Raw genomic sequence first — 14,747 nt, forward strand, 5'->3', positions numbered from 1 at the left:
TTACATCTGGCTGTGATTGGGAGTCCCATAGGGCGGTGCAGAATTGACCCAGTGTCATCCAGGGTAGGCCATCATTGTAAATAAGAAGTTGTTCTTAACCGACTTGCCAAGTTAAATAAAGGTAAAAACTATATAATTATTTAATTCAGAAACATTTTTAAAACTGTTTTAAACACTTCTTTGCAGCTTTTGATGTTATTGATCATAATCTGCTGCTGGAAATATAATGGCTTTACATCCCCTGCTATATTGTGAATCTAGAGTTACCTGTCTAACAGAACACAGAGGGTGTTCTTTAATGGAATCTTCTCCAACATAATCTAGGTAGAGTCAGGCATTCCCCAGAGCAGCTTTCTAGGCCCCTTGTTGTTTCTATCTTTACTAATGACTTGCCACTGGCACTGAGTGAAGCCTGTGTGTCTCTGTATGCTGATGACTCAACACTATACACAGCCGGTGTAATCACTGCAAACCTTAAGAGCTGCAGTCAGTTTCAGAATGGGTTGCAAGAAATAAGTTAGTCCTAAATACATGAATTTCAAAAACTAAAGGCATTGTATTTGGGACCTAAAATTTAAACACTAAACCTCAACAAAATCTTGTAATGAATAATGTGGAAATGTAACATGTTGAGACTAAACTCATTGGAGTTACCCTGGATTGTAAACTGGTCAAAACATATTGATACAACAGTAGCTAAGATGGGGAGAGGTCTGTCCATAATAAAGCACTGCTCTGTCTTAACTATCAACAAGGTAGGTCCTTCAGGCTCCAGTACTGTCGCACCTGGACTACTGTCCAGTTGTGTGGTCAGGTGCCACACACAAACTACTAGCACAACTCAGACACCAATGCATACCCTAGAAGACATGCCACCAGGTCTCTTCACAGTCCCCAAGTTTAGAACAGACTATTGGAGGTGCACAGTACTACAGAGAGCCATGACGTCTACTATTCCACATCAAGTAACTTAAGCAAGCAGTAAAATATTTAAAAACACAACACAATAGCATAATCAAAATACACACACATGGATTTCTTGTTGTAGATATGTGGTAGAGTAGTGGCCTGAGGGTCAACGTGTTGTGAAATCTGTTTTGTAATGTAAGGTTAATGTATAGAACTGCCTTTATTTCGCTGGACCCCGGGAAGAGTACCTGCTGCCTTGACAAGCAGGTAAAAGGGATCCATAAATGTTTGTTCATTTCAAGGAACATGTCATTTAGTCAGGTGCCATCTAGTGGCCTTTTGGGTACTTCAGATTATCACAAATCTCAAACCCTCCGTGTGGCCTTATCACATTTAAAATCAAATGACAAAGCTGCAAATTATGACCCTAAATGAAAACCATTACTTTTTTTTTATGTTCTCAAATATTTTACCATGTCAGTATTTCATGGTAGTAAATGTTGGTGGCAGTTGTAAGAAAAATGGATTAGTGGCAGAATTATTGAAAATGCCATTGTTGCTCAAACACTTCAGGCTATTTTCCCCTTCAACCACCTGGTATATCCACTAAACCCATGTACTATATGGACACATGAAAAGTAGCAATATTTTCAGTTAAAGTATAAATTACCAAAATTAGGCTGCCTGTTAATTACAGAAGACTTCAGTAATTTTGGTAAATTACCAATAGCTTTGCAACCATATGACAGCTTCAATAAGCACTTTATGGTGAACGAGGGGCATTGTGATTATTCAGTTCTTTTGCTGGTAGAACTATTGGGCATCACCAACTGAAACAAAATTAGTCAAGATTTAATTTGTGTCACTAAGAGCCGAACTTCCCATCACTAGAGAAATGCGGCATATGGATTTCCCTCGAGGCTGTCTAATAACCTGTTGAGATGCACAGAGTTCAGGTCTACATTGACTGTAGTTACCCATTTCACTTTTATGGGTAGAGTTGACAGTTGGGCACTTAATTGACATGGTGTCTGTCACATTTCTTGTAATAGTGCCCTCTGTGGTGAGACGTAATGTCCTTTATAAAACCGCATGTTGAACTTGTATTGTTGACCCTCAACCACTAGTAGGTCTACAATTGTCAGTATTTATCACTGGTATGAAGATGCTCAGTAAGACAGAGCAAAGAACCTGAATAGACTGATACATCCATAACTACAGGTCAACACTTAGAAAACAGCAACAACCTTTAGTGATATTTTTTTATTGTTTTACAAGATGCCTTGCCTCAAATACAGTAGTATTGTCAACAGAAACACCAATGCTACAGCTGTGTTGCACTGCAACAGTTTAACACTCCCCTCCCTATAAATGCAAAGCCAGTAGGATCTATCAGAGAAGCCAGGAGTCCTGGTCTGAGGCTGGAGGCCGTAGCCTGGGGATGGAAGTGGTTTAGCTCTGGCCTCCCAGGGTGCGCTTGTCAAACAGGTACTCTGCCATCTTGTTTTTGACAGCATCCATCTTGGTGAGGTTGGTGATGTGGTCACCCAGCTTCTTAATGGCCTCCACCTGCTCATTCAGGTAATGAGTCTCCAGGAAGTCACACAGCTAAAGAGGGAAAACAGGTCAGACAAGAGAATGACTACATACTACTGTAGATCCAGTAACACACAGGAGCCTGGTGGTAATGGCATAAGTGTAGATAATGAGGTGTTTGCAGCTGTCTAACTCCTGCATGAGCTGCATTGTGTGTGTGTGTGTGTGTGTGTGTGTGTGTGTATAGTGGCATACACGAGTCTGGACTATTGTGTGCGTGTGAAGAGGCAGGTCACAATCCTGTGTAATTAGTTAGCAGAGCGACAACAACCTGATCATCTCCTGAGACAGTACCTGTATTCTATGTGATGATATTACTTACATGGGGGTCAACCTTGTCAGAGGCAATCTTGTGCAGGTCCAGCAGGGACTGGTTCACATTCTTCTCCAGCTGCAGAGCACACTGCATGGCCTCCAGCCCATTGCCCCACTCATCACGATCTGGCTTCTACACAGGCCAGAGTGAACGCAGAAGGGTTTGGGACTACTAGCAGATGTTTCTATACATAATTCAAAGTCAAGGGTTAAATCATAATCTGACAAACTGGAACCAATCTAAAAAGATCAAGCTGGAGTCATTTTAACAGTCAATATAAACAACCACATAAGCTGGAGTTTATGAAGCACATCATGGGTCCAGTGTGGCTCAGTCGATAGAGAATGGCGCTTGCAACACCGAAGGTTTCCACAACCCCAGCTCAGAAAACACAACTCCTCAATCCTTCTCACGGATGGGCCATTGCAGCAGACAACCACACAGGGTTACACTCCTATCAGCTTAAATAATTTTTAACAAGTGGCTCCATTGGGCAATTGAGTGGAAAAACATTGCCTGGAACAGCGAGTTCAGTTTACTGCACAGTCCCCAGACCTCATACCAATAGAGAATCTTTGGGATGAGATGGAACGGGCTGTTCACAGCATGACTATATCGCCGCACAATCTGCAGCAGCTGCCTGATGCCATCGTGTCAGCATGGACCAACATCCCTATGGAACATTTGACACCTTGTAGAATGCCCCAAATAATTCAGGCTGTTTTGGAGGCAAACAGGGGTCTGAGTAGATGTGTTGAACCACTTAATTCGCACTCACTAGACTTTACCGCGACACACTACATAAGCCCACACACAAGCATAGTCACACATACTGATTGCCAAGTCACTTTAACCCTTACCTACATGTGCGTACTGTCAACTACCTTATACCCCTGCACATTGTCTCAGTACTTCTTGTATTTTGCCTTGTTATTCTTTGCGTTACCATTTCCTTCTGTATTTAGCAAGTATCTCCTTAACTCTGCAATGTTGGGAATGGTCTCGTAAATACGCATGTCACTGTAAAGTCGACACCTGTTGTATTCGGTGCAATAGACCAATAATTTTTTTTGAAACTGGGCAGTGAGCATATATTATATTAACATTGGGAGAGTTTGGATAGAGTAGATTGAGTTACACCCCTCGTGCTCTTTCAGTTCAGCGGTTATGACGGAATGGAGGCAGTGTGTTCAGGCTAGAGGTCGACCGATTAATTAGGGCCGATTTCAAGTTTTCATAACAATGGGAAATCTGTAAATAAATTACACACTTTTATTTAACTAAGCAAGTCAGTTAAGAAAACATTCTTATTTTCAATGACGGCCAGGAACGGTGGGTTAACTGCCTCGTTCAGGGGCAGAAGACAGATTTTCACCTTGTCAGCTCGGGAGAACCAATCTTGCAACCTTACAGTTAACTAGTCCAACGCAATAACGACCTGCCTCTCTCTCCTTGCACTCCACAAGGAGACTTCCTGTTACGCAAATGCAGTAAGCCAAGGTAAGTTGCTAGCTAGCATTAAACTTATCTTATAAGAAAAGAATCAACCATAATCATTAGTTAACCACACATGGTTGATGATATTACTAGATATTATCTAGCGTGTCCTGTGTTGCATATAATCTGACTGAGCTTACAAGTATCTGACTGAGCTTACAAGTATCTGACTGAGCTTACAAGTATCTGACTGAGCTTACAAGTATCTGACTGAGCTTACAAGTATCTGACTGAGCTTACAAGTATCTGACTGAGCTTACAAGTATCTGACTGAGCTTACAAGTATCTGACTGAGCTTACAAGTATCTGACTGAGCAGAAGCGTAAAAATTCATTCAAACAGCACTTTCGTGCGTTTTGCCAGCAGCTCTTCGTTGTGCGTCAAGCATTGTGCCGTTTATGACTTCAAACCTATCAACTCCCGAGATGAGGCTGGCGAAGTGAAATGGCTGGCTAGTTAGCACGCGCTAATAGCGTTTCAAGCTTCACTTGCTCTGAGCCTTGGGGTGGTTGTTTCCCCTTGCATGGGTAACGCTGCTTCGATGTGGTTGCTGTTGTCTTGTGTTGCTGGTTCGAGCCCAGGGAGGAGCGAGGAGAGGGACGGAAGGTATACTGTTACACTGGCAATACTAAAGTGCCTATAAGAACAAGGTTAATGAAATACAAATGGTATAGAGGGAAATAGTCCTATAATAACTACCTAAAACTTCTTACCTGGGAAAATAAATATATATATATAGCTTTCATATGTTCTCATGTTCTGAGCAAGGAACTGAAACGTTAGCACATACTGCACTTTTACATTCTTCAACACTTTGTTTTTGCATTATTTAAACCAAATTGAACACGTTTCATTATCTACTTGAGGCTAAATTGACTTCGATGTATTATATTAAGTCATAATAAGTGTTCATTCAGTATTATTGTAATTGTCATTACAAATATGATTATTTTTTAATCCGCCGATTAACCATATCGGCTTTTTTGGTCCTCCAATAAATCGGTATTGGCGTTGAAAAATCATAATCGGTCAACCTCTAGTTCAGGCCTAAGCAGTCAGGACATATAGATCAACCACTTGGTTCCAGGTAGAACCTTTTCAACCAGAGAACCCTCTACGAAGATGTTTACGTTCTTTTTTGTTGCGCAGTATACAAAGTAAATGTGTTTCTCGGCGGTCAGGTGCTCACCTTGATGTCCTGAAGGACAATGCGTCCACCTCTCTTGTTCTGGAAGGAGAGTAGCTTCTCGGCGTGCTCCCGCTTCTCGCTGCTGTTCTCCTTGAAGAAATGCGCGAAGCCAGGCAGAGCCACATCGTCGCGGGAGAAATAGAAAGCCTGAGTGGACAGACAAAAGTGTGTTTAGAAACAACTGTCAAACAGGACGCATTCTATTAGTGAGGGATCGAAACATGATTGACACAGCAATATGATCCGGAAAATCATTAGCCGACTTTTTAACCTGCCAATTAACCGGTCAAGGAGATACGCTCTGTCCAAGGATATATTTATGAGCTTTATTTGAATGATACGTCTACCTCAAAGCTGTTAGTTGCCTAGGCGTACAGAAAAATATTTAAGACCAGGCATAATAATAATAATAATAATAATAATAATAATAATATAGGTAAAGCAAGAAACTGTTCCTCTTGGTAGCCAATTACAGTCTCCTTACCATTGAAGTGTAAGTATAGGAGGCAAACATCTCCATGTTGATCATCCGGTTGATTGCAACTTCGCAATCGTGGTGATAGTTCTGGCGGACCTGAGACTCCATTTTCATTTTATATCAAAATTAACGGTACAAATATAGAGATTCTTAGATTATTTTACTAAAACAGTTCAAGTAAGTGTTACGTTATCAATCCGGGATGTTATGTGGCGCTGGCAGAAGAGTTCCGTTCAATCACTGTTGAAGCAAGAAGTTCTTCATGCGTCTTCCCAGAGTTGTGAACTGGAAGGAGCCTTGTTCGCTCTATTTATTGTTCCAAGCGGACCGCGTCAGTGAAATCCACCCTCTTCTTCGATGAGATTTAACGGCAGGTTGGCATCCAGTACATGTTGCATTACCGCCACCTACTAGACTGGAGTATAACTCCCTTATACTTTGCTTTTTTAAATATTTTTTATTAACAACCACAACAACAAAAAATACAACAAATGCCCTACCATCTAACACTACACTCACAAAAAAAATATAATAAATACCATACTCCACTATTTGCATCTATTTAGTCGTACTTCAGGCCAACAGCATGAAAGGATGGGACACCACCACTTAACACACCCTGTAACTCAAAATAAATCAAATCAAATTTTATTAGCCACATGCGCCAAATACAACAGGTGAAATGCTTACCACCTCCGATACTTCGCCCTCATTCACTTCCATTTCTCCTCCTGTCTTCAACTCACTCTGTTTACACATTCTACCATTCTTCTTTAACAAACCATCTCATTGTATCCCACCATTTTTAACCGACTCAAGCTCACCCTCTTCCTCCCTCTCTGTCTTAGACCTCCTCTTCCTCTCTTTTCCCCTCCATTCTTCTTCCATATTCCAAGTCAAATCAAATCCAATCAAATTTAATTTGTCAAATGCGCCAAATTCAACCTTACAGTGAAATGCTTACTTACAAGCCCTTAACCAACAAAGCAGTTTTAAGGAAATACATAAAAAAGGAAGAGATAAGAATAACACATAATTAAAGAGGAGCAGTAAATAACAATAGCTGAGCTATATGCAGGGGGTACCGGTACAGAGTCAATGTGTGGGGGCACCAGTGTCGAGGTAATTGAGGTAGTATGTGTATGTAGGTAGAGTTATTAAAGTGACTATGCATAGATAATAACAGAGAGTAGCAGCAGCGTAGAAGATGGGGGGGGGGGGGGCAATGTAAATGGTCTGGGTAGCCATTTGATTAGATGTTCAGGAGTCTTATGGCTTTGGGGTAGAAGCTGGTTAGAAGCCTTTTGGACCTAGACTTGGCGCTCCTGCTGTGCGGTAGCAGAGAGAACAGTCTATGACTAGAGTGTCAGGAGTTTTTTTAACAATGTTTGGGGTCTTCCTCTGACACCGCCTGGTATAGACGTCCTGGATGGCAGGAAGCTTGGCCCCGGTGATGTACACGCTCTGTAGTGCCTTGCGGTCGGAGGCCGAGCAGTTGCAATACCAGGCAGCGATGCAACACGTCAGGATGCTCTCGATGGTGCAGCTGTAAAACCTTTTGAGGATCTGAGGACCCATGCCAAATCTTTTCAGTCTCCTGAGGGGGAATAGGTTTTGTCGTGTCCTCTTCACAACTGTCTTGGTGTGCTTGGACCATGTTGGTTTGTTGGTGATGTTGACGCCAAGGAACTGATCCACTACAGCCCCGTCGATGAGAATGGGGGCGTGCTCGGTCCTCCTTTTCCTGTAGTCCACAATCATCTCCTTTGTCTTGATCACATTGAGTGTAACTCCCCTTCTGATAATACTGCACTTCTCCTGACATACATCTGGCTCTTGCCTTGTCAAGGGGCACCATTTAACCAGCTGTCACAATTTCCATTCAATCAGCACAAACCCCTCGGGCTTCACACAATCCAATTGTGCGCCGCCCTATGGGACTCCTGATCACGGCTGGTTGTGAAACAGCCCGGGATCGAACCAAGGTCTGTAGTGATGCCTCTAGCACTGATATGCAGTGCCTCAGACCGCTGTGCCACTCGTGAGCCCAATATAGTAAATCAAACTCAAATACCAATATTTTTCTGTATTACCTTAAACTCTTGATCTAGCTCTAACAGTTCAGAAAGTCACCACCAAACCATTCACGCAGGCTTGAGACAGACATTTTGGCTTTTGTAGAAATGGTATTTGATATACACCTTTCGGGTTTCAAATGACATATTGTTGTTGACAAATGGTCTATCAAAGTTGACCACATTAGCCTCCAAATAACTACACAAAATCAGTAGCTACATACATCTAACCATACATAGGTTATTAAGCTAAAACTGTGAAGTGGAAACCTTTTTACAGCCAATGAAAATCAAAGACTACAGTAATAAAGTACCGTCCTAACAACTTCAGTTCACATGACCTGATCTTCCACAACTGTTGACATGGTGCTTTCAGGGTGCTGGGTTATTGCTCAATACAGCCACGTAGTTGAAACGTCAATGGTATTCATAAGAACTAGGTCTTCTGGGGCAGTATGCATCAAACGTCTCAGTGCTGATTTAGTTTCAGTTTTTGTCTTTTAGATCATATTGAATAAAATTACATCTAATCCTATTCTGACAACAGGCTTGATACCTTTATTACAGCCCCTGGTCTGTACTGGCCTAGTATGTAAGGTAGTGCCTCTACTCCAATTGTTTGAGAACAGAACCACCTTTTTCCTAATATGTGACCCAAAACAGGATCTATCAATCAGTTTGTCATATCTACTATCTAGGTTCATTGTTTGTTGAAAAATGATAAAGCTGCTTCAAATGGGGGTACGGGTCTTCAACATAGATAATCCGTGAAGTATGCGCCCTGCTCTCTGTTACTATGATCAACTGTTCTAGACTGAACCTCACTTTATAGTGTAATGTTTTCATTATGAGCGCAAAGGTTTGGAGGCAATGAGACAAAGCCTCTTCAGACTGTTGGGAGTGACAGTAGACTTATGCTGAAAATTGTGCTACAAAAGGGCTGTGACATACTTCATAATTCTTTATTTTTGGTGAAAATGACATCACTTTTGGACTAAATGATGTTTCATGCTTAAAGGATAAGTTTGCTTGTTTGAAACTCATCACTGACAACTTTAGCATTTTAGCTAACCTTTCCCCTAACCTTAAACGTTTAATCTAAATCCTAACCTTAACTTTAACCCCTAAACCCTAGCCTAGCTAACTTTAGCCACCTAGCTAACATTAGCCACCTAGCCACCGACCTAACGTTAGCCACAACAAATTGGAATTCGTAACATATCATATGTGTTGCAAATTCCTTACATTTTGTACAAATTCCAATTCGTAAGATATTGTACGAATTGCAGTTTGTAACATTTCATACGAAATGGATGATGGACTTCCACAAATGAATACATACCATAGAAAACATATCATACTAATTGGAGTATCCCAGATGTACATTTACTATGTTACGTCCAGGTTGTTCTAAGTGACCTTGTGACCTTGTTTTAGCAGAAGGGCATATGTTGTTCTGCCCCTGATGAACAAGGCAGTTTACCCAATGTTCCTAGGCTGTCATTGAAAATTAGAAATGGTTCTTAACTGACTTGCCTAGTTAAAGGAATAAAATAAAATGACAGCTTTGCACAATCTTGGCATTCTTTCAACCAGCTTCATGAGGTAGTTACCTGGAATGCATTTCAATTAACAGATGTGCCTTGTTAAAAGTTCATTTATGGAATTGATTTAATTCTTGTTGCATTTGAGCCAGCTGTGTTGTGAAATTGGGAGGGGTGGTAATACAGAAGATAGACCTATTTGGTAAAAGACCAAGTCCATATAACAGCAAGAACAGCTGAAATAAGCAAAGAGAAACGACACTCATCATTACTTTAAGACATGAAGGTCAGTCAATGCAGAAGATTTAAAGAACTTGAACATTTCAAAAACCATCAAGCGCTATGATGAACCTGGCTCTCATGAGGACCACCACAGGGAAGTGGCGTGACGTGACTTAACATTAATCAAATGACTGTTATGTATCGAATCAACTTACTAGGTTTAATTGCTACTTGATCAAATAAATGAATCAATTAACAGTCATGTATTAATCATTACCTCAAATCAGTTTCATAATTCTGAACTTTACATGCTCCTTGCAAATGCACAAACCCTAGCTTACTGATCATTCCGTACAACACAAATTGATTTTAATTATTTATTTACTAACTAACTAAATGATAACACAGGATACACACACATGGTATAGGTTATTGATGATGAAATTAATACGATGAAAACAGGTCCCTAGTGGACTAACACCAACATGACTGCTTGTTTATCAAAAGAGGGAGGAGTAGAGAGAGGAAAAGGGAGAAAGAAAAATAGACAACACGTATACACTTGGAACTATGCTCACAGTAATCATAATACTTTGCACCCGACATGCCGCCCGTTTGAAGACCCAGGCCAACCATCAGTCGCAAAAAGTACTATGATGAGTACTATGCGTGAATCGGGTCTTCATGTTTGAATTGCTGCAAAGAAACCACTACTAAAGGACACAAACAATAAGAAGAGACTTGCTCGGGCCAAGAAACACGAGCAATGGTCATTAGACCAGTGGAAATTTGTCCTTTGGTCTGGAGTCCAAATTGGAGATTTTTATTTCCAACCACCGTGTCTTTGTGAGATGCAGAGTAGTTGAATGGATGATCACTGCATGTGTATTTCCCACTGTAAAGCATGGAGAAGGAGGTGTTATGGTGTGGGGGTGCTTTGCTGGTGACACTGTCTGTGATTTCTTGAGAATTCAAGGCACACTTAACCAGCATGGCTACCACAGCATTCTGCAATGATACGCCATCCCATCTGGTTTGGGCTTAGTGGGACGATCATTTGCTTTCCAACAGGACAATGACCCAACACACCTCCAGGCTGTGTAAGGGCTATTTGACCAAGAAGGAGAGTGTTGGGGTGCTGCATGAGATGACCTGGTCTCCACAATCCCCCGACCTCAACCAAATTGAGATGGTTTGGGATTAGTCGGATCAAAGAGTGAACGAAAAGCAGCCAATAAGTGCCCAGCATATTTGTCTGTGCCCAACAATGTTTGTACCGTGATTTTTGCTGCTACCATGTTGTGCTGCTGCCATATTGTTGTCATGTTGTGTTGCTGCCATGCCTTTAAATTGTTTAACTTGGGTCAAACGTTTTGGGTATCCCTCCACAAGCTTCCCACAATAAGTTGGGTGAATTTTGACCCATTCCTACTGACAGAGCTGGTGTAACTGAGTCAGGTTTGTTGGCCTCCTTGCTCGCACACGCTTTTTTCAGTTCTGCTTACAAATTTTCTATAGGATTGAGGTCAGGGCTTTGTGATGGCCACTCCAATACCTTGACTTTGTTGTCCTTAAGCCATTTTGCCACAACATTGGAAGTATGCTTGGGGTCATTGTCCATTTGGAAGACCCATTTGCGACCAAGCTTTAACTTCCTGACTGATGTCTTAAGATGTTGCTTTAATATATCCAGTTACTTTTCCTGCCTCATGATGCCATCTATTTTGTGAAGTGCACCAGTCCCTCCTGCACCAAAGCACCCCCACAACATGATGCTGCCACGCCCGTACTTCACGGTTGGGATGGTGTTCTTCGGCTTGCAAGCCTCCCCCTTTTCCCTCCAAACAATGCAATGGTCATTATGGACAAACAGTGCTATTTATGTTTGATCAGACCAGAGGACATTTCTCCAAAAAGTACATTCTTTGTTCCCATGTGCAGTTGCAAACTGTAGTCTGGCTTTTTTATGGCGGTTTTGGAGCAGTGGGTTCTTCCTTGCTGAGCTGCCTTTCAGGTTTTGTTGATATAGGACTTGTTTTCCTGTGGATATCGATACTTTTATACCTGTTTCCTCCAGCATCTTCACAAGATCCATTGCTGTTGTTCTGGGATTGATTTGCACTTTTCGCACCAAAGTACGTTAATCTCTAGGAGACAGAACGTGTCTCCTTCCTGAGTGATATGACGGCTGCATGGTCCCATGGTGTTTATACGTGCATACTATTGTTTGTACAAATGAACGAGGTACCTTTAGGCATTTGGAAATTTCTCCCATGGATGAACCAGACTTGTGGAGGTCTACAATGTTTTTTTCAGAGGTCTTGGCTGATTTCTTTAGATTTTCCCATGATGTCAAGCAAAGAGGCACTGAGTTTGAAGGTAGGCCTTGAAATACATCCACAGATACACCTCCAATTGACTCTAATATATGCCAATTAGTCTATCAGAAGCTTCTAAAGCCATGACATAATTTTCTGGAATTTTCCAAGCTGTTTAAAGGCACAATCAACTTAGTGTATGTAAACTTCCTACCCACTGGAATTGTGATACAGTGAATTATAAGTGAAATAATCTGTCTGTAAACAATTGTTGGAAAAAGGACTTGCACAAAGGAGATGCCCTAACCAACTTGGAAAAACGTAATTTAAGTATGCTCTCTCTAATTCTCTCTTTCTTTCTTTCTTTCTTTCTTTCTTTCTCTCTCTCTCTCTCTCGGAGGACCTGACCCCTAGGACCATGGCTCAGGACTACCTAGCATGATGACTCCTTGTTGTCCCCAGTCCACCTGGCCGTGCTGCTGCTCCAGTTTCAACTGTTCTGCCTGCGGATATGGAACCCTGACCTGTTCACTGTGATTACTATTATTTGACCATGCATGAACATTTGAACATCTTGGCCATGTCCTGTTATAATCTCCACCTGGCACAGCCAGAAGAGGACTGGCCACCCCTCATAGCCTGGTTCCTCTCTACGTTTCTTCCTAGGTTTTGGCCTTTCTAGGGAATTTTTCCTAGCCACGTGCTTCACCTGCATTGCTTGCTGTTTGGGGTTTTAGGCTGGGTTTCTGTACAGCACTTTGATATATCAGCTGATGTATGAAGGGCTATATAAATACATTTGATCTGATTTGATTTAGGGGTGCCCATGGAGCTGGGGATCAGAAATGTCCCGTGCGAGAGAAGCAGGTTGAGGTTTCCAGGGTTAGAGTAACGTTAGTGCAGAAGTTGTCATATGCTGAGGCAGTTAAGAGGTAGAGGAATATGGGTCAAGGGGGAGAGATCCAAAGAGGAGGGGTGTGAGTAGTAGATATGTACCAATACAGAGGGATAAACCAACAAGTGATATATTTTTCAGTAAGATTGGAAATGTTTGGCATTTATAGTAATGGTATTTGGGTGTGCGAGACTTGACATCAGAAGAGTTTTATCTCTTACAGTGCCTTGCGAAAGTATTCGGCCCCCTTGAACTTTGCGACCTTTTGCCACATTTCAGGCTTCAAACATAAAGATATAAAACTGTATTTTTTTGTGAAGAATCAACAACAAGTGGGACACAATCATGAAGTGGAATGACATTTATTGGATATTTCAAACTTTTTTAACAAATCAAAAACTGAAAAATTGGGCGTGCAAAATTATTCAGCCCCTTTACTTTCAGTGCAGCAAACTCTCTCCAGAAGTTCAGTGAGGATCTCTGAATGATCCAATGTTGATCTAAATGACTAATGATGATAAATACAATCCACCTGTGTGTAATCAAGTCTCCGTATAAATGCACCTGCACTGTGATAGTCTCAGAGGTCCGTTAAAAGCGCAGAGAGCATCATGAAGAACAAGGAACACACCAGGCAGGTCCGAGATACTGTTGTGAAGAAGTTTAAAGCCGGATTTGGATACAAAAAGATTTCCCAAGCTTTAAACATCCCAAGGAGCACTGTGCAAGCGATAATATTGAAATGGAAGGAGTATCAGACCACTGCAAATCTACCAAGACCTGGCCGTCCCTCTAAACTTTCAGCTCATACAAGGAGAAGACTGATCAGAGATGCAGCCAAGAGGCCCATGATCACTCTGGATGAACTGCAGAGATCTACAGCTGAGGTGGGAGACTCTGTCCATAGGACAACAATCAGTCGTATATTGCACAAATCTGGCCTTTATGGAAGAGTGGCAAGAAGAAAGCCATTTCTTAAAGATATCCATAAAAAGTGTCGTTTAAAGTTTGCCACAAGCCACCTGGGAGACACACCAAACATGTAGAAGAAGGTGCTCTGGTCAGATGAAACCAAAACGTTATGTTTGGCGTAAAAGCAACACAGCTCATCACCCTGAACACACCATCCCCACTGTCAAACATGGTGGTGGCAGCATCATGGTTTGGGCCTGCTTTTCTTCAGCGGGGACAGGGAAGATGGTTAAAATTGATGGGAAGATGGATGGAGCCAAATACAGGACCATTCTGGAAGAAAACCTGATGGAGTCTGCAAAAGACCTGAGACTGGGACGGAGATTTGTCTTCCAACAAGACAATGATCCAAAACATAAAGCAAAATCTACAATGGAATGGTTCAAAAATAAACATATCCAGGTGTTAGAATGGCCAAGTCAAAGTCCAGACCTGAATCCAATTGAGAATCTGTGGAAAGAACTGAAAACTGCTGTTCACAAATGCTCTCCATCCAACCTCACTGAGCTCGAGCTGTTTTGCAAGGAGGAATGGGAAAAAATTTCAGTCTCTCGATGTGCAAAACTGATAGAGACATACCCCAAGCGACTTACAGCTGTAATCGCAGCAAAAGGTGGCGCTACAAAGTATTAACTTAAGGGGGCTGAATAATTTTGCATGCCCAATTTTTCAGTTTTTGATTTGTTAAAAAAGTTTGAAATATCCAATAAATGTCATTCCACTTCATGATTGTGTC

At 41.6% G+C, this 14,747-nt stretch overlaps 1 protein-coding gene across 1 annotated transcript; it reads right to left on the reverse strand.

The window, feature by feature from the left end:
• Positions 1–2,157: 2,157 nt before the first annotated feature.
• On the reverse strand, positions 2,158–6,322 carry LOC139420931 (ferritin, middle subunit-like). Its single transcript, XM_071171354.1, has 4 exons — positions 5,992–6,322; positions 5,508–5,654; positions 2,828–2,953; positions 2,158–2,517 (listed from the first exon to the last, which is right to left on the reverse strand). The coding sequence occupies exons 1-4, from the start codon at positions 6,097–6,099 to the stop codon at positions 2,362–2,364; spliced, it is 537 nt and encodes a 178-aa protein (XP_071027455.1). The 5' UTR covers positions 6,100–6,322; the 3' UTR covers positions 2,158–2,361.
• Between the last annotated feature and the right edge of the window lie 8,425 nt (positions 6,323–14,747).

Source organism: Oncorhynchus clarkii, chromosome 12 (assembly GCF_045791955.1).
Source record: "Oncorhynchus clarkii lewisi isolate Uvic-CL-2024 chromosome 12, UVic_Ocla_1.0, whole genome shotgun sequence".
Lineage (NCBI taxonomy): Eukaryota > Metazoa > Chordata > Actinopteri > Salmoniformes > Salmonidae > Oncorhynchus > Oncorhynchus clarkii.

Bases quoted from the DNA above. Each gene is read 5' to 3' on its own strand.
- LOC139420931 (XM_071171354.1), bottom strand. From the start codon at position 6,099: ATGAAAATGGAGTCTCAGGTCCGCCAGAACTATCACCACGATTGCGAA. The intron at 5,655-5,991 runs GTAAGGAGACTG...CTGTCCACTCAG, and splicing joins CCTATACTTACACTTCAATG to GCTTTCTATTTCTCCCGCGA. The intron at 2,954-5,507 runs GTGAGCACCTGA...TGGCCTGTGTAG, and splicing joins TTGTCCTTCAGGACATCAAG to AAGCCAGATCGTGATGAGTG.